This window comes from Centruroides vittatus, unplaced genomic scaffold (genome assembly GCF_030686945.1).
Source record: "Centruroides vittatus isolate TY-2023 unplaced genomic scaffold, ASM3068694v2 contig_2883, whole genome shotgun sequence".
In the NCBI taxonomy this organism is placed as follows: Eukaryota; Metazoa; Arthropoda; class Arachnida; order Scorpiones; family Buthidae; genus Centruroides; species Centruroides vittatus.
The window spans coordinates 150,426-164,918 of NW_027121836.1; the positions used below are offsets into that span (position 1 = coordinate 150,426).

The 14,493-nt window shown below is 29.5% G+C and overlaps 1 protein-coding gene across 1 annotated transcript in view; it reads left to right on the forward strand.

Annotated features, from left to right (window-relative positions):
- Positions 1–12,847, forward strand: part of Tusp (WD40 superfamily protein Tusp) — a 53,236-nt gene extending 40,389 nt beyond the window's left edge. The window contains exons 7-12 of the mRNA XM_067266826.1: positions 462–687; positions 2,735–3,000; positions 3,136–3,370; positions 6,784–8,414; positions 11,695–11,880; positions 11,950–12,847. Of these exons, the coding sequence (XP_067122927.1) occupies positions 462–687; positions 2,735–3,000; positions 3,136–3,370; positions 6,784–8,414; positions 11,695–11,880; positions 11,950–12,066 (2,661 nt within the window). The 3' untranslated portion in view covers positions 12,067–12,847. The remainder of the gene's footprint in view (positions 1–461; positions 688–2,734; positions 3,001–3,135; positions 3,371–6,783; positions 8,415–11,694; positions 11,881–11,949) is intronic.
- Positions 12,848–14,493: the final 1,646 nt, after the last annotated feature.

A 14,493-nucleotide genomic window follows, 5' to 3' on the forward strand; every position in this document is an offset into this window, starting at 1 on the left:
TTCGGAGAATCCCCTTTCTCAGCTTGAGTGTCGATCAGTGGCGAATGGTGACATGCACACTAAGCGTACTGTAATAGGCTTGCGCGTACTATAATTGTCTTATAGTACTATAATAGGCTAATAGCGTACTATAATAGTCTTTTTATGAATAAATTTGAAGTGTTGCATAATTTGTATAATTTTACAACGATCTTATATTTCCGGCGCAAGCTCCTCGCTTATCGACCAATTCGCTTAACAACGTAGTCGTCGGAACGGAACTCAGTCGTAAAGTGAGGAGTACCTGTAATGTTGTTTTACTTTTTTCTTAAATAATATATTAAATTGTAGGTGCTTCATCTACAGTACATTTCATAAGGCAGAAAATAGAATAATAATGAGATTTATTAATTTTTCATATTTTAATAATAATAATAACAATAAAATATTTATTTATTTATGAGAGTTAAACTTTTTTTTAGTGCCATTTACCTGATCCTTTATCTTTAAGAGATTTTGTCTCTCGACCTCCACCTAATGATATTCGATTACATTGCACCATGATAAGACATGATGATGAAGTCACAGCAGGAAGTGCTACTTATACATTATTTTTAGAATACCTTGGAGGCTTGGTGCCATTATTAAAAGGAAAACGTGCTAGTAAGCTTCGTCCAGCTTTTGTGATATTTGATCCACAGCTATCAGGTAAATATGACCAACACTTTTGTATAAGACTACATTTTTTTTGTAATTTCTGTTTAAAAATAGAAAAACACAAGAAAAATTTATTTTACTCATTCAAGAATGTATTTATATGAATATTATTTTTAAAACATTTTTTTGTGTAATTAATTATATAGAAGTGATATTTTGGAAATAAAACTTTTAATCAGATACTTACTTCAATTTATTTTGTAAATTAATCCAAACTGTATCCAAATGAAGCAATTACTCTACAATATTTATCATCATCCAGAATATTACAAGTAGTCTTTAAATTATGACAGAGTTTCATTCTGGAATGATATATGTCTATGCAACTAATCCTTGATTCATATAGTACTTTAATTATATAATTTTGATTTAATGCAGTTAGAAAAATGTGGGAAAAAATTTCTTTTGTATGATAGTGTCAGTTTAACATAGTATTTTAAAACATTCTTCAGTATTTTATTGATAAAATGTTTATACTATGCTAATATGGCATTGCAATTGTTACCAATACTTTCAAATTAGAGTGATGGAATTTTTCATCATGACTGGATGTCTTGTGATATAATAACAATAATAAGGATTATATTTTGTTTAACATCTCATTTTCTACAGGCTGATTAAACACTTGTTATTTGCTGTTGAATAAAATTTTTGAATTATTTTTTCAATTCAGTAGTCTGTATATTCTGTCATTGAAACATATAAGTTATACATGATGATGCAATTATGATACATATTTTTTATAGTTCCAAAATGATTTATTACATTGATGATATCTGTTGTCAAAGAGATGGGAATCAACAATGTAATAGCATTCATGATCACTGTGCTAAAATTTGATGACACATTGATAATTTGTGTTGAAAAATATTGTTATTTAATTGCTAACAGATCATTAAATAATTTGAGTAAAACTGTGCTAAATAAGTTAATATTTATATAAATAAAGCTTTGGGGAAAGACATTTCATTTTTTATTTATTAGGAAGTTTAATGATTAAACAAATTTTTAGTCCTATACTAATATGGCATAATTAAGAAAACATTAGAAAAGAAACAATCTGGAACAGGATTCAAGCTTATAATTATTATAAACTAAACAAATATATTGAAAATTGTATCATCATCTCGATTTATCAACAGTTATATTCTCTGTTTGACTTACACACTATTGATGATCCATAAAATTATAGCTTTTCAGCTTCCTCTTGTTTTTTCATAGTGGAAAAAATGCACATGCATAGTAGAGACTTGTGGTGTTCTAATTAATTTGTAAATAAAGAAAAAAAGTTCTAAATTAGCATAAAATTGATTATTTTTATCATGAATATATGCAAATTATTATAGATACAAAACTTTATTGTAGCTATCCCTTGAAGATCTACAAAGATAATGAAATAATAGCCATTATATCATATAAATGCGTGGTTATATATTATATCTAAATGCTTAAGTTCTAATTAAGGAATTAATACATTGCCAGTTATGATACCAGATTTTAAGTATTTCTTAAAATCTGATAGTGTAAATGGCAATATATTAATTCAGCAATGTGAAAATTGCACATTTGAATCCTGCATTGGATAATTTGCACTTCTAGATTTTTCTGAATTAGTTAAATAATTCACAAAGAAAATGGAGAATAATCTTAAGATATTAAATTATTTTGGTTTTTATTACGTAACAGACTGAAGAAGGGCGAAAGCCCGAAACACGTCTCTGTAAGGTTATGGATTAAACAGATGAATTTGCAAAGTGTCTATAAATTCACCAAGTTGTGACACCAAACAAAACAAAAATTAAATTATTTATTTAATAAGTTTTTCAACAAATGCAAGATGCTTGCTTTTTAAACTAAATTTGTATAATTTACTAATCTGATTTTGCTCAAATTTTTTTATCATCTGATTTATTGATAGTTATATATGAATTTTTGTAAGATGAATTGATGATGATAGTTATAATAGTAATAATAATCTGATATCTTTAAAAATGTATATGTAATAAGAGAGGTATTAATAGTAATTTTAAATTTTAAGAAAGAGAAGGAAAACAGCATGGACAAAAGTTTACTCCTCATCAGTCTTCAGCCAGTATAAATTCTTCTCAATTTGTTGGTTGTAGTCCTCCTGCCAGAATTCCAGCTTACTTACCTCTGTCATCATCAGAAAGTGAATTTGAAGATGGATGTGCATCTCCAAGAATACAACGAAGAAGAAAACATCGTCATCAAAATTATCCAAAACAGTTTGAAAATGGTTCTTTTGAGGGGCGTGACTTATTCTTTATTGATGAACTTCCTGAGGTATGTGGTTTTTCTTGTATTTAAGAGGCTTCATTTATGAAAAATCTTTTATGATTTCCCTACTTCTTACAAATTATTTATTCCAAATAATAAGTTAAAAAAATTTATTACATTATCTTAAATGAATATTTTCAGCAAGAGAAAATTGTAGCTGTGCATTCAAATATTTGGGGAACAAAATTTAAACTTCAAGGTATTGTGTCATGGCTGCCTTCAATTTTAGGAACTGTAACTTATCGAACAAGCGTTCTTCATCTTCAACCTAGACAGATGACTTTAGTGATCAAAGAATTGCAGGGACCGCAACCTTCAGGAAATAATCAAGACAGTCAAGGAATAGTTTTTTCAGAAGATGAAGATGACGTATTTGGTAACTTTCAATATTTAAAAATATCTAAGAAGTATTTAGTATGTATATAATTATTACTAATTAAATTTTTTTAATATTTTGTTTATTATCATATTTCATGTATACAAATACATAGAAAGCCGGAATTAATATTGCCATTGATTATTTGGCATTGTTGTTTTAAAATTGCCAGGAAATTATATTTGCCATTGGATTCAAACAGCATCAATGTAGTATTATTAAATATAATTCAGATATTTTAATAGAAGTTTTTTAAGAAAGTTTTAGTTAGTTTAACCATATTTAAATAAGTTAATTAAAATGGACTTAAACATTTTTGCCGCAACTTTAACCAAAACATTTATCAACTTAGCTTTAATCATCATTGGTACTCTAAAACATTGAATTTACATTAATGTTTAGAATGCTTATTGTGACTGTACCAGTATGAACATATGTTAAAAATACAGTGGTGCCTCATATAATGCACTTAATCCATTCCAGGTGCACGTCTGTTATACGAAACGCATTTTCTCATAGAAATACATGTTAAAACATCTAATTTGTTTCACAGCATAAAATAACCGTACTGTATCATAAAAAAATGAACATGGGGTGCATTCTTTTATTTCTCCGTGCAACTCTGCGCAAGTGACATCCGTTTAAAAATTCCTGCGGAACGCGTTCCTAAATTCCGGTGGGAGTGCGCGCCATCGAATGGCAAAAACAGTCGCTTGTAGCAGTAGTTTATGGTGGAAAGCAACATGGCGTCCTCCATGGCTCAGATAGTTTCGTTTCCGGGTTCCATTATGTGGTTTTATGAATGAAAATTTAGAAATTGTGAAAGCGTGAGTTAGCGCACGCGGCGATGTAAGTGTCTTTACGAATTTTTTTCAAATGGTAGCCGGCATTCTAATTTTTTTCGAGGCTATTTGGAATGCTCTTTCAACAAATAATCCATTTTATGGTTAAATTTTACAATTGGGACCCTTCTTTTGCCTTTAAAAGCTCATATTTTAGAATTATAGATTTCTCCATTACGATACTATCGATAGTGCGGGCGCTGCCATCTTTCTTTCTTTCACCGTCGTTCCTAAATGCCTACAAACAGCAGTGCACTCCCGTAGTAGCGGAGACGCAGAGCGACCACTATTAAAGAACGCACCCATGGAGCAGTCACCAATTATGCTGGAAAGTCCGTTGTTCACAGCCAGTCCATTGCTCGAGTCACGTAACAGCCAAACAGAAAGTCCGTTGTTCGAGGCGTACATTATACGAGGCACCACTGTATTGTCTATTTATGCTTATTGTTATAAAGATTACATTATATTTTATAAGGTCAATTAGTTTTGTTTGTGGATGCTATTAGGCTATAGTGATTTTCATATCGTGAAAAACCTCATCACAAAATCTTTTTGTGTCATGCAGTTGTTGCCAGAAAACTGTGACTGTGATTTATGGCTCAATATGTGGATTTGAATATTTCTAGTTCTATAACCTACATCTTACTTTCAGAATGTATAAGTAATAAATATGGGACTTGGGTGGATCTGGTTACAAAGTCTGATAAGGAAATGGAAGAAAGCAAGCATTAGGCCATGTTTTCAAAGGGAGCACAAGGAATGAAAATGTGGATTTATGTAGATCTGGTTCTGGGCATCTTCAATTATATCAAGTTTTAAACCTCAATAATTAACAAAATCATATATACAAACTTATACTCAGATTTTTATTAATCTTTGAATACTTTTAAAAGTGACATGAGTATTTTCACCTTGTTGTTATAAATTTTTTTCTTTTAGTTTTTACATTTATTTTATATACAAAATAGCATCCAAAAATTCATGGACTGGTCCATAAGTCCAGAAATTGTTATTTACAATACTGAAATGTATTATTTTTCAAAATAAGCTCCACTTGCAACAACACACTTCTAACAGCAGGTATAGAAGTTTTGGAAGCACTTCCAGAATACTTTCTTCACAATGTTCCTTCAGTTCAATCAGCATCGCATTCTTCTCTTTTACTGCACTTGAAAACCAACAACCTGAAGTCAATGTGCTAGCTCAGGAAATAGGTGGTATGATTGTAGTAACCTTTAAAATGTTTTAATCAATGCAAACTGTTGCCAATCACTCGCTTTATTTGTTATCTTCAATTTCTTCCTTTCCTGTCAATGCTAATTGAAGACTTTTGACCACAAGAGTGTTATCACCATAAACCTGCTTCAGCATGTATATTTCTGTAAGAAATTGGCCAAACAAATGTTAATACCCTGCTCAATAAATTCCCTATTTCACTAATTGCTGAGCACTCCACACCTTGCTCACAATATCTGTTTGTACTGCAGTGATCATGTGACCTGTTTAGATGAAACCACTTCCCTGGCAGAGTGTTTATATTGTAACATAAATCAAGAATTGCCCACAAGGGTGGTATACATATATGTACCCATGCCACCCAATCTCGGAAGTTTTAGATCCTACCTTGAAAATACACAATTTTATGTGTATTTATTAATATATTTAATATAGTTAGTATACTAATGTAATATTTCATACAGAAGTGAAATAATATTTAAGTTATAATGAACATTTAATAAATCAAACTTCAAAAATTTCTCAGATTTAATATCATAATTATGATCTTTGTAGTCAGATGGCAAACTAGAGAGCAATCTTCAAATGACTTTACGATTCAAATAACCAGCAGTTTTATTAAATCTGTGTACTATGTAAATTGAGAATAAATATTTTTTTATTGAACTATTATGTTTATTTTAAAAATATTTTGTTTAACTTATCCCATGTTGAAATTTTTCTCTGTTGCATTTGGCCACCATGTTGAATTTTTGTCAATGTTAAGCCTAATGAAAATTTTACGTTTTTTAAAAAAATAATTATTTTTTTATTTTGCACAAACAAAGTAGATATATTAATAAATGTAAAAACAAAAAAAATTTATATTTTGGAAGTTAGTTTCAATATAAAAATTATAACAACTAGCAACCTCTAGTTTCAAAAATGTTCTGTTGCTGAAACAAGATATCTTGGGTCCACCGGTCAAGATCAGCAGGTCGCAACCCAAGATATGTCAGGATTAACACAGGATAGGTTAATAACAAATTACTTCCATCTTATTTTTTAAACTGTCAATGAAGTAACACATTTCAATTTAAAGGAAGGTATCATGTTTACCAATATTATGTAATTAAATGAAAAAAATATGGTAAATAACCATCAATATAACCATTATTGAAGTCCAAATTTATAGATATTAAAATTGACTTTATTGAAAATAAAGTCAATCTGTTTATAACTAGAAAATAATATAATGTTTTTAATATATTTAAAAATGTTAATGATCAATGTTTAACTATTAATAATATATTTCTTCAATAATAATTAATCGTGTAAAAAAACTTATTTTTCTAGATCCAGAACTTACTTGCTACCAAAGTGTTCCAATTGCTCCCATGACTCCAAAAAAACAACCTAGAATTGGATTGCCATCTTATCATTATTTTTATCAAAGAAATAATTTATCTTCAGATGATGATGATCGAGAAACAGGAGACTATGTTGATTTTATTCCATCTGAAGAACTTTTAACATTTCAAACTTTACAAGATAGAGGTGTCCATTTGATAACATTACAACCTTCTAAAACTGCAATAGAAACTTCAGTTGTAGTTCAGAATTCTGTTGTAAATTCTATTAATGTTCATCCTTCATCTACTTATCATAATCATTACACATATTCACCCCATTTTCTAAACTATTCATTAACAGAATCCAATGTTCATGCAGATAAAAGTAATGATAAAGAAAAGCCCATTCGCACTGAAATAACAAAATGTTCTGAAGAGAATCCTAATTCTGTTCCAACACATTGGAACACAAATTTATTAGAAGCAGATTCTAATAACTTTTTATCTGTTAGCAATAATTTTCTGGCTGTATCATCTCCAGGTTCTACATCTGATAGTTCAGGTTCAAGTTCCATTTCTGGTGCAGATTGGAATAAACACTCAAAAGGATCACAGAAGGTTTCAGTGTCTCAGGCTGAAATTTCATCAGAAATAGATATTCCAGTCACTGTAAATTCAACAGTTTTACCAAGTCCAAAGAAAACTCAGTCCCATCATGAATCATCCCATAGTCCAATTCCTAAATGGGAAATGCATACCAAAGTCAACCAAATTAATCATTATGAAGAAACTGGAGTACAGTCTTGCAGTCAGTCCATGTCCAGTTCTGTTCCTCGCTGGGCTGAAAAAGCAGGGGATATTAAATATATTGATGACGACACAGATGATACTTTAATAGAAAAAAATTTGCAACAATCTTTGCCCACAAAATTGTTAGGAAATCATCGGAATCGTAATGTAAGGCATCTACATAACACAGATACTACTAGTGTTAAAGATAAAAATGTGTTTCTTAGGGATAAGCATCACACATCAAAGTTGAAGACATCTGACATTAACAAATCTGATCACAAATTACATGCACCTCAATTAGCTAGTAATAGTTTGGATGTTGATGAACATTTTTATTTTTGTGGAAGAGATGAAACTTCAAGTAATAGTTACAGTGAGAATACGGAGACAAAATCAAATCTTTTACAGAATGGCAGCAATGATAGCATTAATATTCCAGTGATTGAAACAGAAAATGTTCTTAATGATACTGGTGTTTCAGAACAAAGTGCTAATTTGCGATCTGCTAATTCTAGTCCCGAGACTCGTAAAAAACAAAACGGATTTAGTCTTTCAATTCCATTTCGTTTTAAAGAACACCGAGCCAGTTTGCCTCAAGCAGAGGATTTACTTGATTCTTCTCGTCCATTATCACCAACAAGCAAGAGTATACCTTCATCTCCTGTTACAAAACGTAAAAATCAAACACAAAGACGTGGATTACTTTATAGTCCATTATTATTGCGTAAAGTACGAAGGCAGCATTTGGTAGAAAGTTCTGATGAAGAAGGTACAAGTGACGATTCTCGAAGTGAAGAATTCAAAGACTTGGAAAGTTTCCAAAAAGCATACATTCGTAAAAAGGTTAGTTTAAAATTTTGAATTGAATTATTTGAAAAAATTCTGATTTGAAATTTAAATTTTATAGAAAGTTGTTTCGAATTCAATTTCAATCAGTAATTTAAATGCATTTGTGTTTTTAAATTTTTACATGGATTTTTCTGGGAAAATGTGTGTTCTAATTTAAAAATAAAGCTGTAAAGGCATTTTAATTATTATTAGATAATCCACAATACACAAGTTTATTTTACATATTTTACAGTGGCGTGCCGTGACATTTGATGATAGGGAAGTTGTGTTTCTGTAAGAAGCCGATTTCCAGGGGCAATCAGTTAATTGCGCATCAGTGATGGCCTAGGGTCCATTCGTACGTGCATGGTGGCGGAAGAGACGTATCTGACAAAAACCGACAAAAAAGAAACATAAAATAAACATATACTATGTACAAAATAGTTTGCTTTAGGACAATCAGCCGTTCGGACATCCTGGGAGTCGATGTGGTTCTTTGATGGTCGATCGAAGGTGACTCCGGGACAGTGGCATTGAGAAGTCTGTAGGGCACGGGGAGACTTCCTCTGTTGGTGTCGGGGACACGGTCCAAGTCCAAAGTGGCATGGGTTACAGGTTGGCACAATAGATGAGAAATTTTATTTTTTTTTTGGCGTGTTGACACACGGCGTTTTGGTTATTCAAAACGTTAACCGAGTGCCAGGTATCCTCGATTGTCGGGGATTATATCAATCTCCGTTCTTTCTTTCGTCCATTTGATTGGTCATTCTCCCTCAATCATGCTTCCCGAGTGGTTGGGCCCCGGTTACTAAACGTAATGAGACTCTTACCTGGAGTGCGAGAAAAGTCGAAATCGAAGATGAATTTGATCTTCTACCGATCATAAGACGACTTCCTTCTGTGATTTATGGTTTCTGCCTCGCAGTTTGATATAAACAATGGGTGTCCAACTACAAATGACTTTTACATATGTTTTTGTAAACTAATAAATTTTTCTCTAAATTAACCGTTTTTTCACGTCTTTCGTCACAGGTGAAACCTGTCCGGTACATCACATTTCCATAAAAGTTTTAAACAAATACTGGAAATGACAAAAATAAACACTTTATGTGTAGGGTTTGGAATCGCCTAGGCAAGCGATTTCCGCCCTATTTTAATATAACGAACTTTCATAACAGAAGAACCGTTAGAAGTACCGTTAGAAAGATCCGTTAGAAGAACCGTTGACTTTCAAATCGACAATAGACGGACGATTGGCTGGCGGAAAGTGCCCGTTGGCCAGCCGTTGTGGAAACATTCGAATTTGATTGGCGGGGGATTCATACTTCGGCTCCGAAGCAGTGGTTTCGGCGGGAACAGAAGTTCGTATCGGATCGGATTAGGATCGTTGTTACCGAAGTTCTAACTGTCTCTCTCGTTGGACGCTACTGAAATCTGGGGAAAGTAAACTCCAGTGGTTAGATTGAACTTGTTCCTGACTCGGAGGTGTTGTTAATTACAAGTCTGTTTGATCGTAAGGAGTTCTTTCGACGAACTTGTACGGATATAATCGGTTGTCGTTGGATTAGTGTTTGTGCATAATTAATTGTAACTCTAATTTGTATTATTTTGTACATTTTTACTGTAAATATAAATTTTCTGTTTCGTCAAACCGACTGAGTGGTTATTTTGAACATTACTTTATGTATTTCGATTCTAAAGTACAAATAATACATACATAATACAAATTGATATGATACAAACAATGATAGAAAAACTTAGTTTATAAAAAATTAAAAAAACAACTCTATTTGGCGATTTTTTCTGCAAAGTCTTTAATTACTTTATCATAAAAGTCGCTGGTCGTCGACTCCATCAATGTATTTAAAAGCTCTTTTTCTATCGAAAGCAATGCTAGCAACGACAATTTTTCCTCCAACCGAGTGTTCCTGGTCAATGTATGAATTTGCTTCTTGGTCGAAAAACTGCGCTCGACAGACATACTGGTAGATGGTACCATAAAAATTAATGATATTAAATGATATAATTCTTTTAGTATGTCTTTGTTCGGATCGACATTAATTATAAATGTTTATAAATGTTTATATATGTTTATATATGTTATATATGTTTATTATAAATGTTTATGTTTTATGTTTAAGAGTTACTTGTCAATATGGTCTGGACACGTATATAAATATTGCGATTTGCTATGTAATTTAGATAAATTAAAAAATTTCCCATAAAATTTACTTAATTTAAAGAATTAAAACACGCTCGGAAAAATTGTTTTTTATAATATTAAAATTATTAACATCTAAAAGTGATAAAAATTCTAAAGATTTTATGTCTGAAAATCTGTCAATATAATTACAGTATAATTAAAAGAATATTATATTCAAATATAACTTTGCAAAAAAATGTACATAAAAATAACATTGAATACTCTTCACTTTTTAAATCTTAAACAATTCACTTAGTCAGATAGCTCCCTACCCAGTGGCTAAGGGATAGAATTGTTGGAAGCGTTACACTTTGTGTAGCTTCTACCAGCTAAACCGGCTGAGGTTGGTGCTCTGTAAAGCGCATGCGCCAATGCCCTCTGGCTGCTTTACACCATTCGGTTATTTTCACCGTGGAAGCTGTCTCGTAAGCACTTCCATTCCACCACTGATATTCGAATATACAATAGCAATCTTAGTTTTTTTCACATGTAGTATAGAAATTTGTAATAAGATACATAATGCAGTTATAATAAAATATTAATTTTAATTAATTCAAAGTATGTTAAAATATGAAAATTTATATTTTAGAAACTACAAGGGAAGGTCATTGGAAGGTTGAAGCGGTGCTTCCACCGCTTCCAATGACGGCACGCCACTGATATTTTATTTTCAATGGTCTGGCCAGCCATATGTGGGTGTGCATTGTCATGCAATAACAACACTTTCTTCGACAATAGGCCTTGATGTTGTAAACCTCCAATGAATTTCAGCCCCTGGCAAACCTTCTGACCAGAGAAGGTTCACTGCTCTTTGTTCCTCCTTAGTGAACACTGCTAGTAGAGCAGCCAAGTTTACACTGAAACAGAAACAAGAAAAATGATGCTATCAAGGTCAAACTTTGATAACATGACCATAGTAGAATAAACATTAAGCATGCATGTGCAGAAGGCAGTGTGACAAACCTAACAATGTATTATGGTGAAAGTACAAATAATTTTTGTCTTTCCTACATACATAAAAAACAAATAATATATAAATTTCTTTAGTTAAATAATAATGTAATAATTTAAAATTGATTTTAAATTTAATAGTTGAGAAAATGGAGAAGTAGAAGTACACCAGAAGGATCAAATAATACACCTTCCTATCGTGAATTTGTACTTCACAACAAAGCACCATTATGGAATGAAGTAGGACAAGTTTATCAACTTGATTTCAGTGGAAGAGTAACACAGGAATCGGCTAAGAATTTTCAAATTGAATTCCATGGCAGACAGGTATAAAGTTTGAAATATTTAAATAAAATTTTTATTTAGATTTGTATATGTATTTTTTCCCTTCTGTAGGTGATGCAATTTGGAAAAATTGATACAAATGTTTACACATTAGACTTTCAGTACCCATTTAGTGCACTTCAAGCATTTGCAGTAGCACTTGCAAATGTAACTCAGCGTCTGAAATGAAGATTCCATCCAGTCCAATGAAAAGATCTAGAATTACCTGACACTCAGTAAAGGAGAATTTGAAAAAAAAAAAAAAAAAACAAATATACTTATGAAATTTATTTCTTTTAAATTGATAATGTTTCTAAGAAATTGATTTAATTTAGATATTTATCAGAAGATACATTCTGGTTTCAGAGCTGTATGTACAGCAGAAATGTAGATAAAAACGAATCATTTGTACAGTATGACAGAATTGGATATTTAACATTATATATATACACACACAATATATATATATATAATATATATACATATATATTTTTTTTATTTATTTACTTATTTTTAATTTTTTGCTGGAAAATGTAGCTCAAACTTTTGAAACCATCCTGTTGTTGTAAATGAGATTATGTTTTTACTGTGTTGTTAAATCAATGTATCAAGTGTTGTGATAGCTTATTGATTGTGCATGTTATAAATGGCAATACTCATGTAAATGTTATATTCCATTGCCTTGGAGGATTGGACACAACATTGAATTTCAGGAATGTATTATTATATCATATTATTAAATATTATATGGATTTTTAATCTTAGTAGAAATCACAACCATTTACTAAGACTTGTCATAAATGTCTTCATATAAATGTTATTCTAACTTTGATTTAATTAGTTGATTTGTAAATGTAATTTCTAGTTATAAGATAAAAAATATTTTGTTTTATTTATATATATCACAAAATACATTGTAATATATATATATAAATATACATTTAGAAACGAGATTATATATATATATTATATTTAACTAATTATTAAACTTCATTGTATATAAACATGTTATATTATAAAGCATGTATAGTTTGTTAAACTATTACTATTTATTATTGTTAAGTACTGTATATTGTATAATGATCTCTCTTGGTTTAATTAGAAGAGATCCATTTATATAAATTAGTGTAAGAAACAAATTAGTAAGTTAAATATTAACATATTAGATTAACTTAAATAGTACAATTGTTTCTTAATATCTCATATAAAATTTAGACAATCACATTTTAATATTTTCAGATTTTTCTCATTTCATTCTTGTAGATATTCTAACATTTATTACAAAAAAAACTTCTCTATTTTACTGTGTGAATGAAGATGAGTTATCCGAATTATCTTGGTGCTGTTATTTAATTCTTATTTATATAAAATATATTTACATTAATTATATAATTAACTTTTGTAATTGTGGTTACATATTTAATTAAAAAGGAATTTTATTAGGAAATTAAAGATCAATAACAATAAAAATTATATTTGCAAAATATAAATATTTTCGATCTCTGTCAGATCATTTTAATTTTTCAGGCGAATTTCCAAGTAGAATGTACAGTATAAATAATAAATGTTAAACGTGTTTCAAAATTCAATTTTTGGACAAACCGAATACATATTTTACAACGAAATACATTGCAAATATAAATTTTATTAATATAATAATTAGTTTATTGATCTTAGAAACTAGTAGCTGTTTCCGAATTATTTTAAATTTTATTTGAAGCAGTAATCATACAGAAAAATTAACAAAGTAATTAAATTTAAACTTTTAAAGCAATTCGATTACATGTGACTGTTTCATTTAAAATATCAATTTTATTATATTTTATATAAGAACAAAAAAAAATATTTTCAAATATGTAAGCTATAAACTTCAGTTTGTGAATTGTTATCAGATTTTAACGTATGAGCATGTTTTTAAAGTTAATTATTTCTAGTTTATTTTAATTTATTTTGATCATTCAGGATTCTGAATACTTATATTTATAAACTATATTGAAAAATCATTTTGATTAATGAATCAAAACTTAATTTATTATTTAACTTTTAAATTATAAATTTTATAAAATGTAATTTAAAACTAAAAAAGCTAATTGAAATGCATATATTTTATCCAACAAACTTAATGTTTTCGATTGGACAGTTTAGGAATTTACAGATATTTGTTATAATCCCGAATTTAAAAAATTATAATTTTGTTATTAAATTATAGAATATTTATAAAGTTACATTAAAGATTTTTAATATCGTCACTAATCTAATTTTATTCAAATTACTTTGATTTGATTCCGTAATGTTCATTACATTCTAATTTCATTACATTACTTTTTATTATATCAATAAAGATGTATCATTTAATGTCGAGTAGATTAAAAAAACCGAAGATGTGAAAAAAATTTTATGATAATATGATACAAATTAATAATTTTATTGTATTAAAATTGTCAAAAAACTTCATTTATTATTTATAAAATTATTTTTCAGATATTTTAATAACAAGTAGAGAGATTTTCCTAAATATTTAAAATAGATTCTTACTTTAAATTAACCATTTAGAACTTTTATATAGTTTTGAAGTTTGTTATTTTATATTATTCTGGCTTAAAAATTTAAAAAATA